General features: G+C 37.5%; 2 protein-coding genes across 8 annotated transcripts in view; one reads left to right on the top strand and one right to left on the bottom strand.

Moving 5' to 3' along the window:
- The first annotated feature begins 51 nt into the window (after nucleotides 1-51).
- On the top strand, nucleotides 52-19,623 carry ccdc24 (coiled-coil domain containing 24). Of its 2 annotated transcripts, none has more exons than XM_034023850.3 (9): nucleotides 52-110; nucleotides 668-895; nucleotides 5,222-5,394; nucleotides 8,673-8,825; nucleotides 10,661-10,765; nucleotides 13,780-13,834; nucleotides 15,650-15,719; nucleotides 16,900-17,014; nucleotides 17,325-19,623. In XM_034023850.3, the coding sequence occupies exons 2-9, from the start codon at nucleotides 728-730 to the stop codon at nucleotides 17,971-17,973; spliced, it is 1,488 nt and encodes a 495-aa protein (XP_033879741.3). In that variant the 5' UTR covers nucleotides 52-110; nucleotides 668-727; the 3' UTR covers nucleotides 17,974-19,623. The 2 variants fall into 2 exon arrangements, with proteins under 2 accessions (XP_033879741.3, XP_033879732.3); XM_034023841.3 differs by having other exon boundaries at nucleotides 78-110; nucleotides 691-895.
- A 1,018-nt stretch (nucleotides 19,624-20,641) lies between these two features.
- LOC117409473 (sodium- and chloride-dependent glycine transporter 1) overlaps nucleotides 20,642-26,218 on the bottom strand; it is a 51,213-nt gene continuing 45,636 nt past the window's right edge. For all 6 annotated transcript variants that reach the window (XM_059031647.1, XM_034015606.3, XM_034015597.3 and 3 more), the window contains one exon: nucleotides 20,642-25,925. In XM_059031647.1, coding sequence (XP_058887630.1) covers nucleotides 25,719-25,925 — 207 coding nt within the window. In that variant the 3' untranslated portion in view covers nucleotides 20,642-25,718. The remainder of the gene's footprint in view (nucleotides 25,926-26,218) is intronic.

Below are 26,218 nucleotides of genomic sequence, written 5' to 3'. Positions count from 1 at the left end.
CCTTTAAGAAATCCACTGCGTTAACGGTCTCGCGATATTTTCCCCTAGAGACAGGAATGTTTACACTGGTTACAGGAAACAAATGTTGCATGGGCAGGTTGAAATTTTCGGTGAGTCGACTTATAAATGAGAAAATAACATTTTAATGTAATACTATGGTAAATAAAGTACTAACAGTGCCTAAATAAATGTTGTAATGCAGCCTGCAATTAATTTAATTAGGGACAACAGTATTTAGTTAGGTGTGTTTTTGAGCTTCTATAAAAACTTTGACTAAAGCATAAAAAATAAGTTTTTTTAAAAATAAACATTAAATTGACTTAAATCTACTTAAAGGTACTGTAGTTAATGTACCCACACAGATAGTCCAAACAAAAACAACAGTCCCATGGGAGTGTTTTTTTAAACATGAATTTCTTGTTACATTGCTAGTTGTATTATTATTACATTGGGTATAGTGTATATGTAGCCTTATTTCTCAGTTTGATTTTAGGCAGCAGCTTAACATTATTGTTGTAATCTGCAGTTTCAATGCTTGCTACCCCTTTTATGTGTGGTTAAGTTCTATTTCTTCTTCAGATTTCCTTTCACTGTTCCAAACATATTAAAATGTTAAGTGTGTTGTATATTGGGAGGGGCAGTAACTTTATTTGTATTGCCCTTTCAGGTTTTCTTATTAATCTTTTATAGTCCGTCCCTGACAAGCTGAGTCCCGCAGAGGCTGTTCATGGCTCGTGTACCTGATGATGGGGATAGTGGGTTCTTGAAGGCCTATGAGCCCCCACAGTCGTTATGGAAACTGGTAGAGGAGTACGTACCTTTAGCTGAACTTCCAGAAATAAAAAGCATTTTGGGAGAAACGCTGGTTGACCTGAGTTTGGAGATGCACAAAGAGGTAGGGGAAAACAAGGGAGATTCATGATGCTTTGTATAGTTTTTGGATTCTTCTTTTATTTTATTTTTTTTAAACAGATGTTTTCTTCCATAAATTGAGATTCCTCCTAGGTATAATATGTTCCAGTATTACAGGTTGGGAATTGTCATTCCTCTACTTCTTTCCAAGTAGGCCAGAGTGTTTATACATTTTGTGACTTATTTCACTTTAACAAGCATGACATTAAATCTCTAAAGGCATCTGCCAAATAAATAAATAATAATAATCTTCCACCACAGATGCATCCATATCCCCATTGCTGTATGTGAGTAGATGCTATTTACAAGCCTCTACTCCAGCAGTGGCTGGATATATTGCTTCCTATGTGGTTATATTTTAAAGACTCGGTTACATTTTAAAGAATTCTTGGTGTCCTGGCATTATGCCTTCCTCACTGAGTGCCAAGCCCACATTAGCTGTTTGTTTTGGAATGGCTCACCAGTCATCACTAGACACGACGTGAAAGAACCACAGGTTGGAAAATGTTTCTTTGGCTACTCAGAAAACAGTGTTTTTTTATTATTATTTTTTATCAAAAAAAATAAATAAAGGAAATGTGTTACATCATTTCTAAGATTAGGACAATTAACTTGAACCTGTACCTTTGTTTATCAAATACAGAACAGAAGTACTTTCTTAGTATTGTATGTAATTTTGGTACAGGACAATACAGTGTCAGAAGTATCAAGGGCAGGGTTATTCAAAGTCTAGGTATTAGTTTAAACCACGTTCTTCTACATTTTTTAATTGAAATTGTTAAACCGGGAGTGGAATTTCTCTTCAAGACTAAAATTGATCCTCCTTGATTTAGGGAATAGAGCTATACATGTTTCGCTTGAGACTGGTGGCAACAGTAGGTTCATTAATTTCACCCCTGGAGGTCTGGGTTAGAATTTGGCTTTGGTCACATAGTTTGGAGGCCTTAGCTTTTTATCAAAAGAAGACACGGTTTTGCACAGTAGTTACATGGCCTATTTGAAGGTCATTAAAGGAAAAGTGAAGTTTGGATAGGCACAGGGGCTGAACTGCAACCTCACCCCTTTAAAGAGTGGTTCCTTTTGTTTTCTTTTATAGCATGCTCACGAAGAACATACTGTTGAAGAAAGGGGATTGATCTTACCAGAGTACAAGCACACTTTTTCTCCCTCACCCTATAACACAGTATGTCTTTCTGCAAAGCGCAAACTCTGCCATTTGTCACTATTTCTTAAAAATGATCGAGTATCAGACTGCAGTAGTGATTTTGTGCCAAAATCAAACAGTTGTGCTGTTCTCTTCTAGCTAGCCCATGGAGAATAATTAGACAGTTTCAGGCAGGCTTTTATCCTGTATCACCTTACGCAGAAACAGGAGATCCCTGGCTTTAAATGAATCGAAGGTCAAAGAAAACCTGCAGCACCAATTCAGAGCAAAATGAGATGCCAACTGAGCATTAAGGAGTCAGTAAAACTCAAAAGCTTAAAAAAGTGAAAATTAAATCTTCTGAAATAATACAAGATGTAGCATTGAATTACATTTCGTATTCATTCAAATCCAATGACAGAATTACTGGAACAACCCTCTTGCCCCTGCAGTACTCCTATACATTAATGGGGAGTTCAAACAATAGTTATCTTAAACATATGCTCTCCTGTCTCTGATAAACTGGTAGAAAAAATATAGACCATGAAGTTACCCACTTCAAAGGGTAAGCATGTATCGTAGTTCAAAAATAGGCTTTATGTAAGTTATTCCTAGCAATTAACTGTTAAATTAGACTTAAAGGTATCAATGAGAAGTGCCCCTGGTGTTATTATGAATTGTCATTCAGTCTTGAGTAAATAGTGTTGACTTTAAACTAAACAAGCACTGAGCTTCAAATTATTATTTTTTTTGTTTGTTTGTTTGTTTTGTTTTTAAACAGTATAAGAACATAAGAAACTTTACCAACGAGAGGAGGCCATTCGGCCTGTCTTGCTCGTTTGGTTGTTAGTAGCTTATTGATCCCAGAATCTCATCAGGCAGCTTCTTGAAGGATCCCAGGGTGCATTGAATATGTGACCAAATTAATATATAGGTCCTTCAATCTGATTTATACATAACCCCCCTAAGTCAAATGGGGAATGTACACTTCAACCAATGGTGTATTGCCACTGGTCTCACTGGTGGATCAGCTGGTAGACTTTTAGATGCAAATTCATCCGTTTTTTGATGAGAATGCAAAGTTTCTACAATGCCCAGTGTCAGTAATGTGGTTGATACATATTGTCAGTAAGTGATGGGAAGAGGCTTGCTATGTTGAGCCTAATTTCCCTTTACAGTATCAGGGCACTTCGTTATTCAAGCTCAATATGTTTATTCAATTGTTTGTAATACGATCCAGGTGTAGTGAAGGAAACTGATGGAGAGAAAAGTGTTGTAGCTGTAATGGCTCACGTAACAAGACAATATTTGAGGTACTAATACTGTGCTGGGACTTAGATTCACAACCCTACAGCCCAATGCACTTCTAACCGCCCAAGGCTTGAGTTTTAGTATAACTTGCACTATTTTTCTTTTAAGCCTCCCCATAAAGAATAACTTCCTTCTGTGAAAAACCTGAACAGTATGGCTCATACAGTAGTCCTACACATACTGCTCTGGCAAGGTCACAACCTGCATTAAACTAGATTCCTACTGAAAATATTTGGTCTCTATTTATGTCTAACAGGATATGAGAACACTACTATCCTCTTTTCATTGGACTGTAGCCAAATAACTTTTTCTGACTTTAGTTAATATACTGCACTTTTTACATACAATGGTTCTTCAGTTTTATTTCATTAAAAGCCACACTGACCCAGACCTTCTGAAAGGTCTATGCTGGTATTAGTGACTCAGTTGATGCAATACCAGTCAGCCACTTGGTAGAGATGTTTATTAAATGCTATAAAAAAATAAGGATTAAAAATCCGATTTGGTTTTATATCTTTCTATTAAATATATTATAGATTATTAAAAGAATACAGTGGACTGTATTAAAAATCAATGGTCTTAATCATCATTAAGCCTAACCAAAACTATACTGCCACAAATAGGTCATCACAAGATATTGATTTTGTGTTAAATATGATGGTCCTAAATATCATTGGATTTTGCAAAATTTGAAGTCACAAACAGATATGGTAAAAAAAAAATGTTGTTCATGCCATAAACCGCATAGATTTATTACAATTTCTAAAATGTTAAGCAGTTTACACTATCATAAAATATGAAGCAAATACAGTCAAATAAAATCCAGATGTTATGGGATGTGAAGATATCCATGACAGCTGCCATGTGTCCATAGATAAAGACCACCTTTTTTTTCTGTTTCATAAATAATGATATGTAATTGAAAATACATAGCACAGCCAGAGTTTACAACAGAAAATATCCTGGGTCAAAGAAGAAATTTCCAGTGGTATAAATAAAATATTTACTTGGCAGCAACAAGCTAACACGTTCTCAATTATGATTCAGTAGATGTGTTTTAAAGTGCTGAGTGAACACAGCATAAGCTGAAAATACACATAGCAGTAGGGTTACTTTACCCTGGTCCAGCTGGAACTTTTGATGTTGCCTCAAAGTATTCTCAGCTGCTTAGGTGGAGACAGTGATAATGGACTCCAGATCTCAAGACCCTGACCACGTCTGAGGTTTTGCACAATTATATACCATGTATATTGATTGTATGACTGCAGCACCAACAGCTAGCATTTTGAAATACTCTTTGATAATGCTTTACCATTTGGATCACAAATCCAAATGATTTACACTAGAATAGCTGCCATGCTCATAATATTCCATTAGATTGCATTCATTTTTTAAAATGCCTTCCCTTTATATATCTTTTTTTTTTTTTTTTTTTTACAAATTAAATTAATTAGAGGCCATTATAATGTAACCAATGAAGTTCAATGAAATGTTCCTAGCTTTGGTATTACAAGAAGCAATCAATCAAGAACAGTCTTTTCCACCTGCATGTATTATCTCTTTCCTAGATATGAAACACTGCCTCCTGGTGGCAATGCTTTAAAAAAAGCTTCATTCTGGTATCGCTGTAAAAGTATCATGGAAACAGAACTGCAATCAACTAAAGCAAGGAACTGTTCTGATTTTTGTAGGCAGATAATGATTTGGTTGCTGTAATACTATATTCAGTAAATACATTTTATAAAAAAGCGTGTGTGCCCTGTGTTGGAAATTTATAATAATTGTAATATACTTTGCCTGTATTGTATACATCTTACTACTATCCATGTGTTTATGTTTCCTTTGTTGTCATAGGTGGAGACATGGTTAGGAATCAGGCGAGACATGCAGTCTAAAAGTTTCAGCCAATCTCAGGCTCAAATCTCCTGTCCAGTCTTAGCCGACCCCCCTGTCATCAAAGAAATGCTCAAACTGGAGATTCGCCTGTTGCTGCTCAACATCCGTGAAAAAGCTTGCAAAGAGGGCAGGTAAGGAATACGTGCTCAGAAGTGTCCTTAGTAGGCTGATCTTTACTAAGGCCCAGTATTTTCTGGGGTGGGGGTGGGGTGCTTTGTCAGGATACAACTACAAGTTCATTCCATTTGGGTTGAATTTCATTGAGATCCATCAATCAGTATGTGATTCTCCTTGTCTTATCTTGCCACCCTGCACATTCCTCCTACATTTCTATCAGGACCACCTTCAAAATGTATTAACGTCCCTCAGATGATTTAATATTTGTTTTATTGACAGTTTGCTGGTTGGACAAACTTTCCGTGCTCTGTGTAAGTTTAGAAAATAGCACAACTCGGTTCACTTCAGTTCATACTGACATATAATATTCTGGAGATACCATTAGTCGTAACTACCATTGAATGCCATGACTATAAATTCTCATATGTTGCATAGCCTTTGTTAGAAGTACAGTTCTGCTCCATTCACATGTGTAAAAAGATTCTGAGACTTTGAGATTATATTTATATATATATAGTGAGAGAGAGAGAGAGAGAGAGAGAGAGAGAGAGAGAGAGAGTAATTACTGCATACAGTATATGAGGATACAAGTGCTGTATTAAAGACCTGAATAGAATAATGTCATCTGATCCTTTAGACCGTGTGGTTGTTAAGCAGTTTTAACTGTGTTGTAACATTGCCCTTTGGTTAATAGGCACTCCAGAACTGCTAGACTAAATTGGAATTCAAGGCTGACAAAACAACATTTTTCATCGCGGTTAGCTATATAGAATATCATAACCACAGCATTATCTCATATTGTAGCAAAATACATTACTAAGTTATAGTCGAGGCTGGTATTTTACTATCAAAATAACTCCTTCCTTTTTTATTTGCAATGGTATTTTAAGATAATTGCAAATGCTGTTTTTCAAAGACCAGTGAGAAAGTCTGCCAGGGTTATCCTATACCACAAAAGGATTTAGACAAAGCATTTTTTTTCCTTTGTTTTTTTTCCCTGCAGCAAAGGTCAGAGCTGGTCAGTCAAGAGTAACATTGACAATAAGATATTGTGCCTTAAATGTAAGTTTGTTGGTTATGTCCTTTAGGATCTGTCAGTTTGTGTTTAGGGACACTGGGCAGCCTCCAATGTAATTTGTTACACAATAGACTACTATCACTGTGTCTAGTTTCTTCCCATAGAAGTAATTCTTTCCAGGTACAATAGAAACCTTGTTTGTCAGGAGGGTGGTCTTTTCATAGCAACTCACTGGACTTTCAAAAGTATGCAGTTGTTTTGTTTTTATAGAAGTTATAGAAAAATAACTGCATTACCGCTATCAGGGTACAAGTGCAGAATACTGCAACAATACTTAAGCAATACCAGGAGAACATGCCCAATGCCAATCTGTTTGTTCCAGATTATGTCACATTGCTAAGCAGAAGCAGAGCTTCATCTGAGTAATTACTCTAATAAAGCTTTTTATATTTAGGTTTCATTTTCAGTATGCATAATAGATGTCAGATATACCCATTTTCTACCATAGGCAGTGATGTGAGGTTTTGTTCAACAGAATATACCAGCTAGAAGGCTAGAAACATGGCATACGATTTAAAGGGAATAATACCATTCAGTTCCCTAGGTTAATCTGTCTTGCATCCGGTTTTACGATTTCCACAGAGATTGGGGCCATTGATGAGAGGGAATCGGAGGGCATGAAAATAAAAATATAAGCTTTGTACAACTGCAAGCAAACTTGCAGATGACAAAATTGAACTTTATTTTATTAAACTGGCCTGTTAGGGAATATTTGTAGTTGTCAGCATGTGGAAAAGTGGGTTATGAAGGGGGAAGGGCACCCCTTGATGTAGCACTTGTAAAAATAGAATAGCCTCATAAAACTCTGTGCAAGTGTGAGCATCACTAAGGTATGCTTAGTGAGTGCTGTATCAGTAAGCGATTAGATAGCTCTCTGAGTGAATGATGTACTGAAACAGTCTTTATGTGTTGAATGAATTAAACTCAAAGTCTATTTTCTTGGCTGAACGCAGTATAATATGTTTACAGTCGCCACCGCTTAGAACAGGCGCGTTTGTGTTAACGTGATTCACCCGCAGTAAGCGATGGACAGTATAAACTCCCACACAATAACTTGACATTCAGAATGTCCCCCAATCACCAGTACAGTAATCAAAACAAACCCATATGTGGTTAAACATCTTTATTAAGACACTCACTCATTACACAGAAGAACAGGATTTATTTGCATATTGTAGCGCTGAGCTGTGGAGTGTCCAGTAGGAAACCTCTATATTTATTATTTTTTTAGCCTCTCATTCCTCTCCTTTCACTCACAAACTCAACCTCTCCTAACTCTTTCTCGGTTCTCGCCGCCGCCAGATCCTGCTTCTCTTTTTCAAACTGTCATCTCCACACACACTTCCTCACTCACCTTCAACACTCCCTATCTCTGACTACTCCCACCCCCCTCAGTGACGCACTCACACACAGGCAGTCTTTCAGCCCTAGTCACACAAGCACCAAAACACGCAGAGAGCGCAAACAGATCTAAACAAGAATAACCCAGTTTACAAACCCATATTATTTACAGAGTACTCCCACCCCCTTCCCCAGACCATAATCAGGTCCATTCCCACATTGTCCCCAGCTTTTTGAAGCAATGTTGCATTGTTTGCTGACTGACAGATCCAAGCATGCTTTAGCAAGCGCGCAGCATCTAACAGAGACATTTTATTTACACTGAATTTTCGTGCTGATGCTCATCACTTTTCTCTTTCCTGTTGCAGTCAGTGTTGTTTTTTCAGACTGTAAATAAATCTGACGCTGCGTACAGGGATTAAATAGCCAAGGTACAGTACAGTGGTAATCGCTCAGTAACGATGTGCAAACAGCTAATTGGTCGATCTGTCAAGCTTTTTTGCTACAGTAAAGTGCTGCCTTTTTTATTGAAATCTATGTGAATGGCAAAATAACAAGGTGAAAACAGCTGATTTGTGGATTAGTAAGAACGATTTCTAGTGTTATTTAAATCTATGTGAATGGCACATAACGAGATCCAAACAGCTGAGTTTCCCCAAAATATACTGCGTGCTCAGCACAGTATTAACAATGCCTTTGTTATTGAAATCAGTGGGAATGGGAAACGGCAAACACTATTTGGAAATAACCCTGTAAGGTGTAAGTGGTGGTGACTGTATATCAAACTTTTGACCGGTGTAGCTTAATCCTCAGATAAGCATTAGCTACCAATATTATTCATGTCTAACTGATGTTTTTGTTTGTAATATTCAGGGATGAAAACAAAGTATTGATGAACTACAACCCCTGTGTGGTAAGCTTTGTGATGGGCAGCAGTAAGCCTGCCAGTCGACTGGGCAGGGCAGGTAGTACCAGGAGTTCATGTAACAGCAGGCCCCAAACAACAAACAGCAAAAGGGAAGAGCGGTTAGTATCAGAACAATTAGAAGTGGTCTGTATTGCACCTTCTGTCAGTTTAACTCTTTGCTCACAATTGTCTCAGTGACTTTTAACCATCGGGCTTGGATAAGTTGCTCAAATCTAAGAGCATCCCACACCACAGCTGCATTTCATATTTAAGCACTTTTCCATATCCTGGATTTTTGAAAATCAGATACGAGACTCAGCCTGGTCCTCCAAGTTTTCTGTGCTTTTGCAGATTGTATTTATTGATTATTCAATTACCAAAACTGCCAGTCAGCATTTAATACATTTGAGAGTCACGCTATGTTACTAAAAGGATGTTTTATGGTGCCAAGAAAGTTATTGCCTAAACTCCAGCTTGGACTGTTTGTTAATATGGATTCCTGTGGGTCAAAATGTTTCCACATACAGTACAATAAAGTATGTTTATTTCATAAAACCAATACCACAATATCCTCATTATTACCTAAATGATAAGTAACCTTGTCTTTTGTTATGCACAAGGCCTTCATGGCCTTATGCATGGGTCACTTAACTGTCATCATTGCCAGCTATCTATTAAGTGATGCCCTCTGTGTCTAGTGTTAATGCTATGGATTACTAGTTTAAAAAGGAATAAGATCTGTTCTTGGTCTTAAATGGCTGAACATGCATTAAAATGCTAAAGTGAGCCAGATTATAAAGGAATTCTCTAACAAAAGGTTTCATTTTGGGGGGGCTCCCGAGTGGAGCATCCGGTAAAGGCGCTCTACGTGGAGCGCAGGATGCGCCCTATAGCCTGGAGGTCGCCGGTTTGAATCCAGGCTATTCCACTGCCAATCGTGGATGAGAGCTCCCAAGGGGCGGCGCACAATTGGCTGAGTGTCGCCCGGGTGGGGAGGGCTTAGGTCGGCCAGGGCATCCTCGGCTCACCACGCACCAGCAACCCCTGTATTCTGGCCGGGCGCCTGCGGGCTTGCGTGTAACCTGCCCAGAGCTGCGTTGTCCTCCGACGCTGTAGCTCTGATGTGGCTGCATGGCGGGCCTGCAGAGTAAAAAAAAAAAAAACGGTCGGCTGACAGCACATGTTTCAGGGGACAGGGTGTGTTCATCTTCACCACTCCTGAGTCAGCACGGGGTGGTAGCGGTGAGCTGAGCCTAAAATAATACAATTGGCTATTTCAAATTTGGAGAAAAATGGGGTAAAATCAATTGATGACTACTAAATTTATAAAAAAAAATAAAATAAAAAAAAAGGGTTCAATTTTGCAGTTCAACTCTGCCGCAAAATCAGTGATTTTTTAAAACACCCTTTCTCCCTTCCATCAAAATAAACTTCGCTGTGCAGGATTAATCCCCAAAATAGTGAGCGCTGAGTCAGATTTCCTGTTTCAATTAGACTTATTCTAATCCCTAACTGCTGATATGGATGCTCAAGGCCTTTTCCAGCTGAGGACACTTTTTCTCCCCCTACCTGCGCTCTGCCGAGTTTCTTTGTCCGCCACTCTAAAGGGCTTTGACGCTAAGCACCCCTGACTCAGGACACTTTCAGTGCATCCAATTTGGTTTGAAGATTTTACCCTTTAAAAATAACCTTCTCTTCAAAGTATCCTTTTTTGTATGATCTGTGGCAAAACATGGTTTAAATGCCAAGAAGTAAACCAATAGGGAGCATATTGAAGCCTGTAAATAGTTTAATATTACCACATTTTTTTAAGTATAGATATGCACATTTAGAGTTTATTATGGTACAGAACTTGTGTCTCCTAACTTCCCTAGTGGCTGTCTGGTCTAAATTAACCAGCTTGTTAAGGTTATATATCTGTGTCATCTCATTACTCTGTTTTTCCCCCAAATAGGCCTTTTTCTAGCCTCTCAACAAGCTCCAGTATTGAAGATGACATTGACGGCATAAAGGAAAAGCTAAATGTAGTTCAGATTGACGAAGTTGTGACGCATCTGAAGTAAGTAATGAAGCATATAGCCTCATTCTTTATGGGCAGTATCCAAGAGCTTATTTGCTTTGTAACATTTGGCCTGATATGCCATACGTAGGTTCTTAGATACAGGTAGGAGGGGGGCTCCCGAGTGGCGCATCCAGTAAAGGGGCTCCGAGTGGAGTGCAGGATGCACCCTATAGCCTGGAGATCACCGGTTTGAATCCAGGCTATGTCACTGCCAACCGTGACTGGGGGTTCCTAGGGGGCGGCGCATAATTGGCAGTGGAGCCATTCAGACCTGTGTTGTTCTCCGGCACCATAGGTCTGGTGGCTTCGCTGTGGATCCACGGTGCGAAAAATGACAGATTGGCAGGAACACGTTTCGGTGGATGCGGGTTTCAGCCTCTGTTTCCCGAGTTGCCGGGTGTTTGCAAAAAAAATACAGATGGGAGAGAAGTGGATTTAAAAATCTGTCACTGCTGTATTTTTCAAATCTGAATTATATTTGTTTACTTACTGTGCCATGTAACCACATTAAGGTTTGTGCACAGCAACTAATTTTGTTAGTGTAATTTCATAATTATTCTACACTGTGGTTTAGTGGTGAGGTAACTGGAAGTTTGAAAGATTCCATTTTCTTTGTTACCTCAAGCCTTAAAGTGCAGTTTTCATATGTATGCAGTCAATTGGGGTGGCAGATTGACACTGAAATCTTGGGGGGTGTGGGAATAGAATGTTGTACTGTTGTAAATTACAGAAAAAAAATTTATTACAGAAGGTCATTTTGAGCAGAAACATTCCTAATAATGATGTTCTGAAATTGATTGATAAGACAAGCTGGCAATTCAGGGGAAGATAAACGCATAATATTTATTTTCTGCCTGGACTCACTTTCTATAAACACTGAATAGCTCTGTTCTCTTTACATTAGCTCCACCTGGTACCCACTTTGCAAAAACAGACTGTAAATCCAACTGGGGATTTCTAGAAAGTTTCAGTTTTCTGCTAGATTGTTTGTAACTTATGAATAGCTTTTCATTGGTTTCCCTGTCCTAAGCTGTCTGCATAGGATAAAAAGCTAGATAGATAGACAAACAGACAGACAACTGATTTCTAATTAGTTGGTTGAACTTGGATGTTTGACAGTTTTTGACAGTGTTTAATTTTTTAGCCTGTTTAATGTACACTTTAATGTGTTTCAAAAATAATGTCTGAAGTGCAAGGCTGTCTGTCCAGATGACTCAACTGGGCTAGTTTCTACTGATACCAGATACCTCTAGAACCTGTAATAAATCTTAGTAGCAGAATACTTTCAAACAGTGGGAGGTGAGAACTGCCAACAGCCTTTTATTTGTGGTTATGAAAAAAAATGTTCAGAGTGCTAAGCCAAAAAAAATTATTGTAACTTTATAAAGCTAACAGGAAACTACTAATTAAAAAAAAAACCTGCAAAAATAGGTCAAATATTGATGAATCTGTGCATGGACATTTCTAATAAGATTTGATTCCACATGCTAAGGATATAGGTTGTGCTGAACTGCTTACTCTTGAAACTGTCATCTGCAATGCATACATAATTTGCCACTTATCAATACGTTTCCTATTGCAATGAAACTTAATCATTAATGAGTATCAGAATCGAATATAAAAAAAAAGAAAAATAAAGCTCAGGCTCAAAATTCCAGCTTTTTCGATTTCTTTATCTGAAGCATGCAATGTATGCACTGTACAGAACCAGACACACATTCAGATGACAAAGTATCTACACATACTGTAGGTTAGCCAAACAAAACAATATAAAATGAAAAAGCAGCACACTTCTACAAAATCTCCTGGTGTCTAAAGGGTTACATGTGGGTCCTGTAAACTGTGTGCCAACCCTAATAGTCGCCATCTGGAATATGTGATCTTCCCAGTCCCAGAGCGGAATGGAAACAGTAAATGAAATAGCCAGACTCTGAGGGGAATAGAAAACACTTCTGTCTTCAAAGGGAACAAAAGCACTTATTGTAAGAAATGGAAAACAGACCTTAATGCACTGGTAAAGTTAGATTCATTGGATGAAACTTGTTTTTCTTAACACGGTGGTGGTTGGATGACTGTGGCAGGAGATAACAAAAACTATAATAAACTTAGCTTTGTTTAGCGGGGTTTTCATCAATTAACACCTGTTGGCTCTCATATGACCAGCATGAATTGGATGAAATGGAGGCTGGATTACTCTGTGAGGGCAGGGTTAGTACACTAGAAGTACACAGTAGGTTAGGTATGTGTCCAGCAGCTGCCCAACTAATAAAGTATAAAGAGACATTTTGGATTATTGAATCGAGCAGGGCAGAGAAAATTATCAAACGTTAAAGAACTATATTTTGTCTTATCCATCTGATAAAACCTTTCTAGCTCTTTAGATTTATTTTGCCATCTTTGTATCCAGTCTGCTTGTATTGTATACAGGGATGAAAGCACTAATATTATTTTCTATAGGAGGGTGCACATGATGGTTTCTGCCTAACCCATACCCCTGGCTCCTTGTTTTGTGACTGGGTACAGCTCAGGAATTGCATCCAATCACAGGGCTGAGCGTAACTGTCATATTCCAGTCACAAGATGTCATTTTAAGTTACATATCGGTAGAGGAATATGGTACCTGCTCTGTGGATAAAGTAGGACGTCGGACCTATATTCTGATACACATCTCTCCATTTACAAACAAATGGCTTAGCTGTTGGTCATTCTGCAATTTTTAAAAGTGATCGCTCTTGTAAATTACTTATTTTTTAAATAATAATTATACAAAAAGATAAACTTTGTATCCCTGTTAAAATTCTGCCTGATTTCCGACGATTTTGTTTAAATGTGTTATGCATGATTGTCCACGTTTACCTTGTATGCTAGGATACTAGCACATTGAAACATAAGACACATTGAAACCAGGCAGCAAACTGGACATTGGAACATTTAAATCATGCAACTGTATCCCACTTTTCTTGTTTATAAATTAAGTTTTAAATACATAATTTTTAAATTTTTTATTACAGGTTCATCTTACAGGAAGAATGCAACACTTTGGAAAAGGATGTTCAGTTCTTACAGGTGAGAAGTGAACATTTCTTGTCGAGATAAAGGAGTTATCATTTAATGCAGCTATTTAGATTTAGAAAAATATAGTATACATAAAAATATAAAAATCTGTAGCTTTAAAACCTAGTGATATACTTGATGAGTTTATGAGCTAGTGGAAAGTCATTTGTTCTGATAGTAGTAGTAGTGGTAATCTGTGGGTGTAAACTTCAGTGGTGGCAAAGAGAGAAGACAGTTTCATGGTGCACTAGTCACCCACAGAAGCATTTTCCTCTTGTGTATGGCTCTGTGCTGTTCTGTGATGTTTCAATGAAGCACAGTGTTTCCAAGTGAAAGCATCTGGCGCAGTGATCAGCAATTTTTAAACTTGAGTTTCTTTAACCCTTTCAAGCCACGGTTAGATGTTTAACCTGGCGTTGCAAACCTCTAACCTATTTAGACATAGACAACGTCTCTACAAGCAAAATGTAACCATTCCATTTCTCTGACTAGTAAATGATCTCTGTAACCCCTTAAAAAAAAATCTATATAAAAAAAAGAAGATATTTTAAGCAGAATTCTCCAACCCACTGTTGACACGAAGATATTAAAGCTCTCTACTTCATCTCTTTTTCCTGAAACTAATGTTAGTGCTGTATCCAATGAGAATAACATTTTCCAACAGAGCAGCCAAACACAATTTATCTCCTTTCAAACATTCAGAATATTTTGAAAGTTAAATATGGACTGGATTGCAAATCATGCATGCTTTTCACCTGCTGTGTTCTGGAGATTTTTCAAGCAGGGTAAACATCACTGACTCATTTCATAGTCTACTTTTCAAATAATGCCAGAAATATATAAAGCTCTTTCAGTGATCATCTTGATCCTGGCAGCAGGGTGCCAACAGGGAAGGAATTCAAAACAAGCCGTTCCTACTTCTACTGGAGTTGAGAGGGCTACAGAATACCCTGCTGTGATCATTTGACTCTGAAACACAAATGCTTTTCCTGATGCATTAAAATCACATCCCACGTTTACGACATTCCTGTTTTCTATATCAATTGCATAGCATTTTTGTACATTACCTATGATCTTTCTCAGATGTATTCTAGTTTTGAAGGTTTTGTCCCCCCAAGAGGGGAAATTTAATCGTGTTTTGAACATGCAGGTTTTTTGACTTGTCTTTCCAATAAAAGACATTCAAGAAAGAAAATACAATATTTGTTCAAATGTGATTTGTAGGAACACAGTGCTGTTTGTATAGCTATAGTTATGCAGTGCATTAAGCCACTGTGCTCAGAGAGAGCCTTTCGTTTTTAAGAGGAAGCAGTCAGGCTAATGAGAAAATCACTGTTGGTGCAGTCATAACCGATGACTGAAGTCTGGAAACCTCTGACAAAGAAGTACATCAGTAAACAAGAACTGGAGCTGCAAATGAAACCTCTAACATCCACAATACTGCAGCTCCCTTTGAATGTGGTGATTGTTTATAGTTCAGTTACCCATTGTGGTTTTACATAAGGCACATCATTTTCACAATTTACTCTCTTCTGCGCATTATTAGAAACATTTAAACGTAAAAAAAAAAAAAATACAGACATAAGATATGGTACAGACAGTAATCACTTAGCAGGGCAATGTTAACCTAATATGACGTGTTAAAAAGTGGTGTTGGTATTGAAGAACAATTATTTTAGTTATCACCAATTCCATGAAGTACCTGGTGTGCTAAATACTGGCGAGTGGTGCAACCTGCAGTAAATGTATGCAAATGCATAGATTTTGTACCTCAACCAAACGGGAGAGCATTGATTATTGATACATTAATTGTTTGTTGTTTTGTAGGAGTGTGTAGAAGGTGAACATCAATACAGGTCAGAGGTCACAGAAATGAGACGAGAACCTTCCGTGTCAGGTAGGTTTTTGGTTTTGTTGCATTTTATTTTTGTATGTTAGGATATTGGTGTGTTATGCTTTTTTTTGTTTGTTTTGTTTTTATAATGCCAGAACATGTGACATGGGGAGACACGATATCTGTCACAAAAAGGTTCCAAATGAATATTTAAAGTTGATCTCCCTTTTTGCTATTTGTTTTTTTCAAATATAATGCATACCGGTACTTTTTAATTTCTGAAATTATTTCTGTAACTCAGTGTTTTGAGAGTTGTAAAAAGACTGCCCCCTTGTGGCTCATAATGAAACCACAATGGTCTATCAAAAGGAGAAAATGTAATGGATCATTAATTCTGGAATAAAACATTATGTTCATGGTTAACATGCAGCAGTGGGTTTCAAAGTCTTTCACACAAAAATGTTTAGAAAACAGTTATTCTCCCGATGCCTGATTAGAAACGATCTTGTTAACTGCATGTAGGTGGGTGGTTTGATATTAAATCAAATTGTGAGAATACCCTCTGCGCTCCGCCATTCCTCTGCAGTAATAAATCACTGGCACCCAGGATGCATTATTAAGATTTGTGCCAATTGGCATTAAACTTTGAGCTCTGAAGTTATAACCCAGATAACTCAATTTATCATGGAAGTATACTATCATTTCCTGCAGTCGTGCACACGGGATTCATTTAAAGTCATTTCAGGGCCTTGGAACTTTCTGCCAGCCTGTCAACATTCATTTGATTCGTAATGTTTTCAAATAAAAGCTTATAATGCAGCCATCACTATGAGCAATCATTCCAGTTTGAAATGAATTATTCTTAACTTCAGTGCGTGCATTTGAACAATTGTTTTATGATGGAAAAATATGTATTACTACTTGACATTTTGGCATCAGTACCAGTTGATTGTAGAATTCTGAGTGATTAGGGTGATGGTTATCCAGGAAAAAAAAAATATATATATATAAAATAGTGATAATTGAGAGACAATTGTGTGATGACTTAAACAGCCCTATATAGAAAATAGGCTGTAGCTGCCCAAACTATACTATAGTTTGGATTTTTTTTAGTCCCCTTTCACTCTTTCTTGGCTCAACAATGCTGGTTTGTTTGAAATCTTGTGTTGCTAATATGTATAAAAAGCAAGAATTGTTTGTTTAGTAAACCTTTGCTGTTTTCCTAATGCTCTTGTCTCTTCAGAGTTGAAAGAGGAAAGAAAAGTAATTGAACAGGACCTGCAGCTCAGAGTGTGCACTCAGATTCCTCCACTGTCCTACAAAGCACCGGTCTGCAGATCTGTACAGACAGTGTCCGGGTATGCAAGGTTTTCATGGACTGTAATTGATTTATTGTGTTCATTCCTATATTTTCATTTGCATACATTGTCTACAGTAGGAAACACATATTCCCTAGTTGCAGAGGAATATTGTTTGGGGTATTACAGGTTATTCTTGCCTTTTTAGGTTTTTAAAAAAAACACCAAGCAATCAAGATTATGTAGCAGTGGAAAGAGACCAGATTATCAGAAAAAAAAATATTAAAAATAAAAATCTATTTTCACTAGGGATTTTGACCTGGCTTCAGAAGAGATTGTAAAGTCTGCCTGTTATGGTTACTCTTTACAGGACTCTTCAACCAATAGAGGGTCCACCAGCCGAGGTTTTAAACAGAATCTTCTCAGCACCTGTTTCATCTCGGAACTATCCGGCACACACACCACAGAAACATGGCTCACCAAGTGTTGCTATTAACAGAACAACTTGCCAGCCAAGTCCCTCTTCAGGAGCTGGCCACCTCCACCAAGCTATGGAGTCAATGCAGGCATTCAAATCTTCATGTGGCCATGGTGAGGCGTCACTTAGGGCGTGTGCCTGGAAAGCGGATATTCCAAGTCCTTCTGCAAACGGCTTAAGTCAAACAGTTTTACCAGGAGGTCATGTTAAGTGTCTTACCTCCGACAATCGGAAAGGCTTTGATCCTGCATTGTACTGCAGTCTGATTCGATCAGGCATAGAAACTGACCAGCCCACAGACACCCAGCAAAGGAGACACAGTTTTCATTCAGTTCTGACTCTAGACACCAACGCAAAACACATCACACAGGCTTTACCATCAAGATTTACATTAACACTTGACGCAGAGCCAGCTTCTAAGACTTTAGTGAAAGCTTTTGTACCAACCCCCCCTGTTGCTGGGAGGCCAGCTGGCAGACCTCACTGTGCCTCCAGAAGGGCACGACTGCTCCATGCAGACAGCCTCGCTGGCAGCTCTTGAGTATTACAAATGACAGGTAACACTGAATTTTTGGATGATATTTGTAATTAAACACATAATTTGTGTATTTACAATGTACTTGCTATGTAACTACATTATAGCTATATGCAAAAGATGTTTTCTAATTTGTGATTGTGATTGGTTTCTACAGTTTTTTTTGTTTGTTTGTTTGTTTAATATATCAAGTTTGTATGTTAACCAAAACAAGGAAAGTGCTTATGTAGCTAAATGGCTGACATACTGTAGGTTGCCACATATTAGGTACAATGAAAAAACCTTGTAATGACATGTAGATATGGTGTAATTATCAGGTACCAAGTTCTATGACATTGTTATTGTCATAATGTTTGGGAATCTAGCTCTTCGTAGTAAAATGTATTGTTGTTGTTGTTGTTGTTAATATATTTTTTTTTTAAAAAAGCAGTAAGCATTTTATATTATTTTCCTTTCAGTAGTTTATCATTTTACTGTATTTGCTTGAGTATAAGTCGAGAAATTTAAACCCAAAACACAATCCTGAAGTTGGTGGGGTCAACTAATACATGAGCAAACATGAACCGATCTATAATTTATAGTAAAAGCCTATATTTGCTGATTGTGATGACCAGTGGTAGCATGAACGCTAGGAGGGACATAATAATAATAATAATAATAATAATAATAACGGGGCGCCTGCAGGGACTATAGGGTAGTACAGAGAAGGCAGAAACAAGGTGTTAGTGCGACAGTAATGGGCGAAGGGGGCCCGACTTGGAGAAGTGGACTTCGGCCCGGACTTCTGAACAGACTGCGGTCTAGATAGAAAAGAGATCCCCACCAGAGAGCCGTCCTCTGGGGAGGAGAGGGCTTGGTCTTGAAGGCTGCAGCCATGGGGATCAGAAAACATAAGAAAACTCTGACACGGCAGAGTAGCCTCACAGGGCGAGAATAGGTCTCGCTGACCTGAAAGGAAGTAATAGTAAAGGGTTCCCTGACCAATGTGGTGCTGCCCTCGAATGAGGTGAGGCTGCGGTCTCCGAAGCCGAGAGCGGAGGGGTGTCCCGCAGGGAACCTATAAAGAACGAGAATAGATGGGTTAGTTGGGACTCAAGCACTGAGATTAAAGCGGGCAACGTCCCAAAATGTTAAATATAGGATAGAGCCTCACTGCGGTGAGGTAAGATAAGCGCAAAAGGATAGTGGCCGGGGGGGGGGAAATATAACCTAATCTCACCCTCACAATGGGGGGGGTCGACTTTTACACGAGATCGACTGTTACTGCAGCAAATACGGTAGGTTTTTGTTTCCAATTAAAAATGATTCATGCCAACCATAATATGTAGCATTTCTTTTAAACAGTTTGTTTCTTATGTGGAAGAACAAACAAGTACTCTGCCAAGTGAATTACTTCTTAAAAACAATAACATTTTATCTTTGTCTGTGGCACAATGTTCTTACTTAGCCGCTCAATTTGATAACTGACAGTTGCTTCCAATAGTGAAATTATTTTGTGTCTCATTGTAAGGAAACTGTGCTTATCACAATGTGTACTGGTATGTCAAGACTCTTAAAAATAAATGTTTAAACTCATTAAGTTCACATTGTCTGCTGAATGGCAAGATATAAAAACAAAAAGAAAAAATAACTGAGCCAAACAAAACTGACTTTATAATTGAGAGCTGTAATTAAATCATCAACTTTTCAAATTATTAAAATAATACTAATCATTTATCCAAGGTTTATGCATTTTACTGCTATGTAGTTTTCTTTTTTTACTGCAAGTTTACATTACAGAAACCTATCCCCCGGCCTCAAGACCACATCCTGCTCATCATAGTGAGATGGGACCACAAATGTGTGGGTTATTGAGGAGGAATGGACATATTTGATAAAGGTAATAAAGACCAAAAGTGAAATCTCATTTTAACACAACCCAAAAACAGAGAGAGCCATTTTAAGGTTAATTGCTATTCTTTATTCACATGTCTAACAAAGAATCGTATAACATAATACAGTATTGTTGTACACATCATCTAGTGGTTTTTATTTTAAAGCTAGCTTGGACTCCCGTACTTCAAATGAAAATTGTGACAATATAAATTGTCATTTTTATGTTCACAATGGACAAACTGGGTATTCTGCACAGAGTAAAGGGCACACAAGGGAATCCACTTCTGTCAAAGGAAAAGCAGGTTAGATTTGACTCGCTGCTCTGCCCCAACAAGAGCACTTCCACAGCAGCTGGCATGAACTGAGTCTGGTCCCCCCCCTCCCCTCCACCCTCACACACACACCGTTTATTTTTTTATTTATTTTTTGGTAACCTCTCTGTTTTCTACCAGGATTGTTCACCTACTGATATGTTATAGATGCACAAATACATGGGTTCCAGTATCTCAAAGTACCGTTACATTTTTATTTAAAAATGTCTTATTTTTAAATAACATTTAAAAAAAATACGAGTTGGGCTAATTTATATCTCTGACATGTGAGTACACGCTTCTATACCTTTACAGTGATAAACATCAGGAAAGAGAAGTGTAACACAAAATGTAATGGTTAGAGCAGCAGAAAGTCCCATCTGAAGTAAAACCTGAGCTTATGTAAATTGTTTGAGAAAATACATTGTAAACCATCTGGGATGAATGGGATATATGTTCTAAAATTTAAAAACAAAAAATAGGTATGAGGTCACCTGTCTCTTATCTTTAGTGAGATTAAAGTAAGCGGGAAACCAGCCCCTAAACTGCAGGCTTTTTTCAGGTGAAATGCCATGAAAAAGCATGACAATGCATCTGTGCAAAATGCCCTACACTGTCGCTTGTTGTTTAACACCTTCATTTTCTGATGTTTGAATATTTTTAGTTGCTCTGCTGGTACAAACTAGATTTTCTCAACTGCCGTTAACAAAATACAAGTACATATTTTTTCAATCGGACATATTAATTATACTGTGAGGGTGTTACAAGGTAATGCTAATTACAACAACTTCTATTGGTATGAAGTGTGCTTGAAAAAACAAACAGGAGACACCGTTACTAACACAAATATTATACTGTCTTAAAAGTTCATATCACAAGTATATCCCAAAAATACCATTAAAAACCTATGGTACATATAACTATAGTTTGTACGTTAACCTTGTACAATATACACATACCAAGAGAAAAATGTATACACAGCTGTTGCTTTTTAGGTTTAGGGTTGTAACAGAACCCACAGGAAAGGAAGCATGTACAGCTAATTACATGCATTTCCATTTATAACATGCACGACTCCATATGTAACAGGCATAGATAAGGCAGATCCTTAATGGCCTTGTGCTTACGTTTCATTTTTTATTTGCTGCCTATTTTAAAAATCCTTCAAACAAAACAACCCCCAGTTTTACAAAAAAACAAGTTGATGTGGGTCTGTCTTGCTTGGATATATAGTGAAAAGTGTTGAATTTAAAATCAAGGGAAGCAATGTTAAAACTCTACAATGCATTAGTAAGACATCATCTAGAATATTGTGTTCAGTTTTGGTCACCACGCTACAAATAGGATATTGCTGCTCTAGAAAAAGTGCAAAGAAGAGCAACCAGAATTATTCCAGGTTTAAAAGCCATGCCATATGCAGACAGGCTAAAATAACTGGATCTATTCAGTCTTGAACAAAGAAGACTACGCGCGATCTGATTCAAGTATTCAAAATCCTAAAAGGTATTGACAACGTTGACCCAAGGGACTTTTTCGACCTGAATAAAGAAACAAGGACCAGGGGTCACAAATGGAGATTAGATAAAGGGGCATTCAGAACAGAATATGAGGCACTTTTTACACAGAGAATTGTGGGAGTCTGGAACCAACTCCCCAGTAATGTTGTTGAAGCCGACACCCTGGGATCCTTCAAGAAGCTGCTTGATGAGATTCTGGGATCAATAAGCTACAAACAACCAAACAAGCAAGATGGGCCGAATCGCCTCTCGTTTGTAAACTTTCTTATGTTCTTATAAGCAACCCCAAACTGTAAATTCCCATCACCCAAGATAGACGAGGACCTTAAAAAAATCCATTATCATTCTGACACAATCGGACCCACCAAGTGTCATTGACTGAAGATGTAATGTTTTAGTTACTAATATTAACTGTAATATTTTAGAAACAGAATTGCTAGAAGAAATACATTACAATTACAACTACTGTGCAAATGGCCAGTCCCCCAAGGAAGCGTTTTTTGGAGCATTATACATTTGGAGACATGAATAATGTTGTCTCCTTCCTGAACACACAGTAGGTGACCACACCACACCTGCACCTGACTTGTGACAGATGGTCCCTACAATGCATATGGCATTGAGGGGCCTGTGCTTTATCCGCAGGTACCTATTTTCTGCGTCTGCAAAGGTGTCTTTTGGTAAATGCATAAATTGCGTGGGACTACTTCCGAGTATGTAACGTATGTGCCAAGTTTTGGAAGTAAGGTTTATCATCAGTGGGTGGGTGAGGTTATGTTGCCTGCATTTATTGTATATGAAAGGGGTTCAGTTAAAGTTATATTTTAGTGATATTTTGGTACACTCCACCCTTGCTGAACAGTCATGACTACCTGTAATATTTGCCACTAAAATATTCATACTGCAGAAGTAATTCTCATTGCAGGCAGTGTGCTTAAGAGAATGGTGTGCGGTCTTTAAATCACTGCAGTGAAAAAGCCAAATAAAGAGAAGCAAATATGTGTTAAATACAGCATAGACTGCAGATAAAGGGCAGTATAGCCATAGTTACGTACATTGTACTAAACACTTACTGACCTTCACAATTAAAATGTATAGTAGTTAAAGTTTCATACTGTTAAACACTTTAATACTGCTTGTCCCCATTTACTGCTCCTTTACTGTAGTTGTAAGATAATATTATAGGTTTTACAGGACTATTAATACCAGCTGGCTTCAGATTTTAGGTGAGGCAGGTGTTACTATAACTGGGTGACAGAGGTGCCTTAATCTGAGAGAACTAGGAAAAAAATAACATAGCTTATGTAAACTGTTCTGTTAAAAGATTATAGTTATAATTATAAAACATCAATATTGGCACACTGCTGCACTAATAATACTTAGATTATGTCACTGCAAATCAACACTACACAGAGGAAATATTACACATATACAATCTAAATACAATACTAACAAACAAAAACAAAACAGAAAAACATCCCTAAGGGTGTATCTTTACATCACTGTACAAGGAAGAGAACAGGGGCTCACTGAGGACGCTCAAAGGGAATGAGGTTCCATTAAAAAAAAAAGATATTGCAGGTGTCTTTAAATAATTCATGCAATTTGTACCAAAATCAATGCAGCTTGACATTTTTTTTAGGGGATAACAATTCTATTTTAAATTTAAATATAGTACAAGATTTTTATTTTTGTATTTAATTTTTTTTTTTCTGACTCTAAATAAATGTAGTTACACTGCAGTTGAACTACTGCTTGCAGCTCTATATGCAAGTATTCTGATATCCAAACACCTACATTACTCCTTGTCCCCTGAGTTTCAGATAATGGAAATTCTGCAGTATATTGTGCTCCATCTTTCGGGTGAGACGTAATTGTAAGTGACTCTTACATAGTTCACACACCTTAGTCTCTGTAAGTTGCCTTGGATAAAGTCATCTGCTAAATAAACAAATAATAACAATAATAATATATGTTTGTAATTGTGTATGATACACATTGCTGCTTTCACATTTTTGGATGCCTTAAGAGAACCACTATAAAAAGTATTTTATGTTTATAAAGCAATAGTTAAGGATCATAATTCATATTTCTCCACCTTCCTAATACATCCACACAAGCTCCAGCAATGAGTAGTATTAGCAAAGATTACCAATCAGTTAAAATGGATCTGTCATACAGCAATTCCAGGAACTACCTACACCGGGAACCATATTAACAGTGTTGAAGACTTAAGTCACCTGTTTCACCGCAGAAGGGGAACAGGATTAGCATCTGCAACGCCCCTCTCTCCCTTGCACACACGCGCACCAAATGAGATGATGATTTACAGCTGGGATTATTGGAGCCAATTACAGATGTTCACAAGACAACCAACAGATCACGATGACATTTACTAATGAATGAGGTAAAAGGCTTCCCTTGCAGTCGCCAATCCAAGGAGACATCCACTCCTTCCACTATGTCTTATTATTTAAGGTGCTTTACAAAATGTACCTTTTTGTTGCTTAATTGTAGGCTATGTTATATGATTTATGATTTCTAAAAAGACTGATATTTGCTGTGTGTAGACTAAATGGGTGGAATCCTTGTTAACAGCATGCTGTAAAGGGGAATGTAGTAAAGCACAACCCCTCTGGAAAATTTCCTAAAAACATAAACTATTATAGTTTTATTTGGGAATGTTATACCATATTTTGTGCTTTTTTGTTAATATGGGGCATCAAATACTGTCCTGTAACTATCACAAGCATTCAATTTCATGCTACTGTTTTAATGCTTATGCTCCCTTCTGAAGTGTAATATTTGATTTGAAAAAAATAAAAAAAAAAAAAAAACCGCTTTACCACAACCTTACTGGAAGACCTACTAAAATAACACCTTGGGTCCAGAGTTGTTCCTAGTAACTGCAATAATTAATTATCATAATTTTATATATCTCCTTTAGTTGCCTATACCACTTAGATCATCTCTTCTCTGTGTATTTTCTGGAAAGATGAGTTTTAAAACAGCAGATAAACACAAGCCATCTTTTGGGCAACTTTTCCAGGCAACCAATGAAACATAGAGAACACGAACATTTCTTAAACATTTCCTCTGTGGTTCATTGGTTGCCTGGTTTCACCACGGTCCTAACCGTGAATATGGAAGTGTTTTATGAATCAGGCTGTCCATTTAGAAAGCTAGAGCATAATATTTCTTAAACTGCAGCAACATTAGTATATTCTATTACACTTGGATCATTAATGCTTGGGTCAAAAAGGTCTGTTTCCACATCATTTTATTGATGTTAAGCTGCAGTCCAATTAGTCCATCATGTGTATAAGTAGAACCCAGTTTCCAAACAATTATTGCTGTTTGTGATTCCTTTGGAAGAGCCTGTTTATGCCTTTGTTTTAAAAAAAAAAAAAAAAAAATCCTGGCCAAAACAGTAACCATAGGTGGTGACTTGTAAAACAATGAACAATTATCATGTATTTGTTTTGTAGGGTATTTTCAAAACAAGCTAAAATATATATTTTTTTACATATATACAAGTAGGATATTGCTTATATTAAGAAACAGAAAACAGTACTTCCCCAGACAGTATTGATTGGTTAGTGTGAGTCTTTAGCATATAGCAAGTGTTATTAAAAAAAAATGGGAAACAGAACACCTGCTACGTTGAGAACTGGGGTTTGGGTCAGTGTGTGTTATTTTTTTATTTATTCTACAGAAAATTCTGTCTCCAGCTCTCCAACAAGATAGCACTGTGACTATACAAGGTTGCCTGGCTGCTATTCTACCATACTCCGATTTCATAAAAGATCTGAAAATAATGTACCCCACCTTGCTAGTTTTGGAACTAACAGTTTGTAGACAAGTTATAGTTTTTCATGTAAAAACTACATTCTCAGATTATGCAGACAAAAAAAAAAAATATTCAAATGACAGCTAATTCTATAGAGATTAGAAATAATAAGCCTTTGCAATATGTAAAGGTTACGTTTTCACAAGAATGTCTTCACCAACTGCTGTGGGTAAAATGCTTTGAAGATGCACCATGGTTTTATGCACTGGCCTCTGGGTTGTGTGCAGAACCATTGCTGCCCTGGATCATGAGGCTGACCTCTTCTGGCTTCTCCTTAGTGTGCAGAAGCTGACCCTCCTGGTTCAAGTCTGAGCCAGAGCTGACGTTCGGTGCATATCGATCAGTCCGGTGCTCCTGTAGGGCTGGGCCCCAGCTGGGGTCTGGCTTTAATGCGTTTTTTACACGCTGGAAAGGAGGAAAACGTACAAATGGTTATACAGGTGCACTCCACTTACAACGGACTCCAAGGGACAATGGAAATCAGTACTTTATAAACCAAGTACATAGTAAACACAATTTGAAATGCTGTATGTAACTGCGAACACAAGTACCTTAAATATAAACAATACAAGAAAGATTAACTGCCAAAGAACGGGAGTTTATTATTTATACAAAACATGCCCTGTGGGCTGTACAATGCAATAAGCAGTACCATTTTATTATATTATATTTTATTATATTTGCTAAATGTAATTACA

Source organism: Acipenser ruthenus, chromosome 10, assembly GCF_902713425.1.
Source record: "Acipenser ruthenus chromosome 10, fAciRut3.2 maternal haplotype, whole genome shotgun sequence".
NCBI classification, from domain to species: Eukaryota; Metazoa; Chordata; class Actinopteri; order Acipenseriformes; family Acipenseridae; genus Acipenser; species Acipenser ruthenus.
The sequence above is the reverse complement of the archived record's forward strand: the minus strand, read 5'-3'. Positions and strand labels throughout refer to the sequence as shown.

Bases quoted from the DNA above. Each gene is read 5' to 3' on its own strand.
- ccdc24 (XM_034023850.3), top strand. From the start codon at position 728: ATGGCTCGTGTACCTGATGATGGGGATAGTGGGTTCTTGAAGGCCTAT. The intron at 896-5,221 runs GTAGGGGAAAAC...TTGTTGTCATAG, and splicing joins GTTTGGAGATGCACAAAGAG to GTGGAGACATGGTTAGGAAT. The intron at 13,835-15,649 runs GTGAGAAGTGAA...GTTGTTTTGTAG, and splicing joins AGGATGTTCAGTTCTTACAG to GAGTGTGTAGAAGGTGAACA.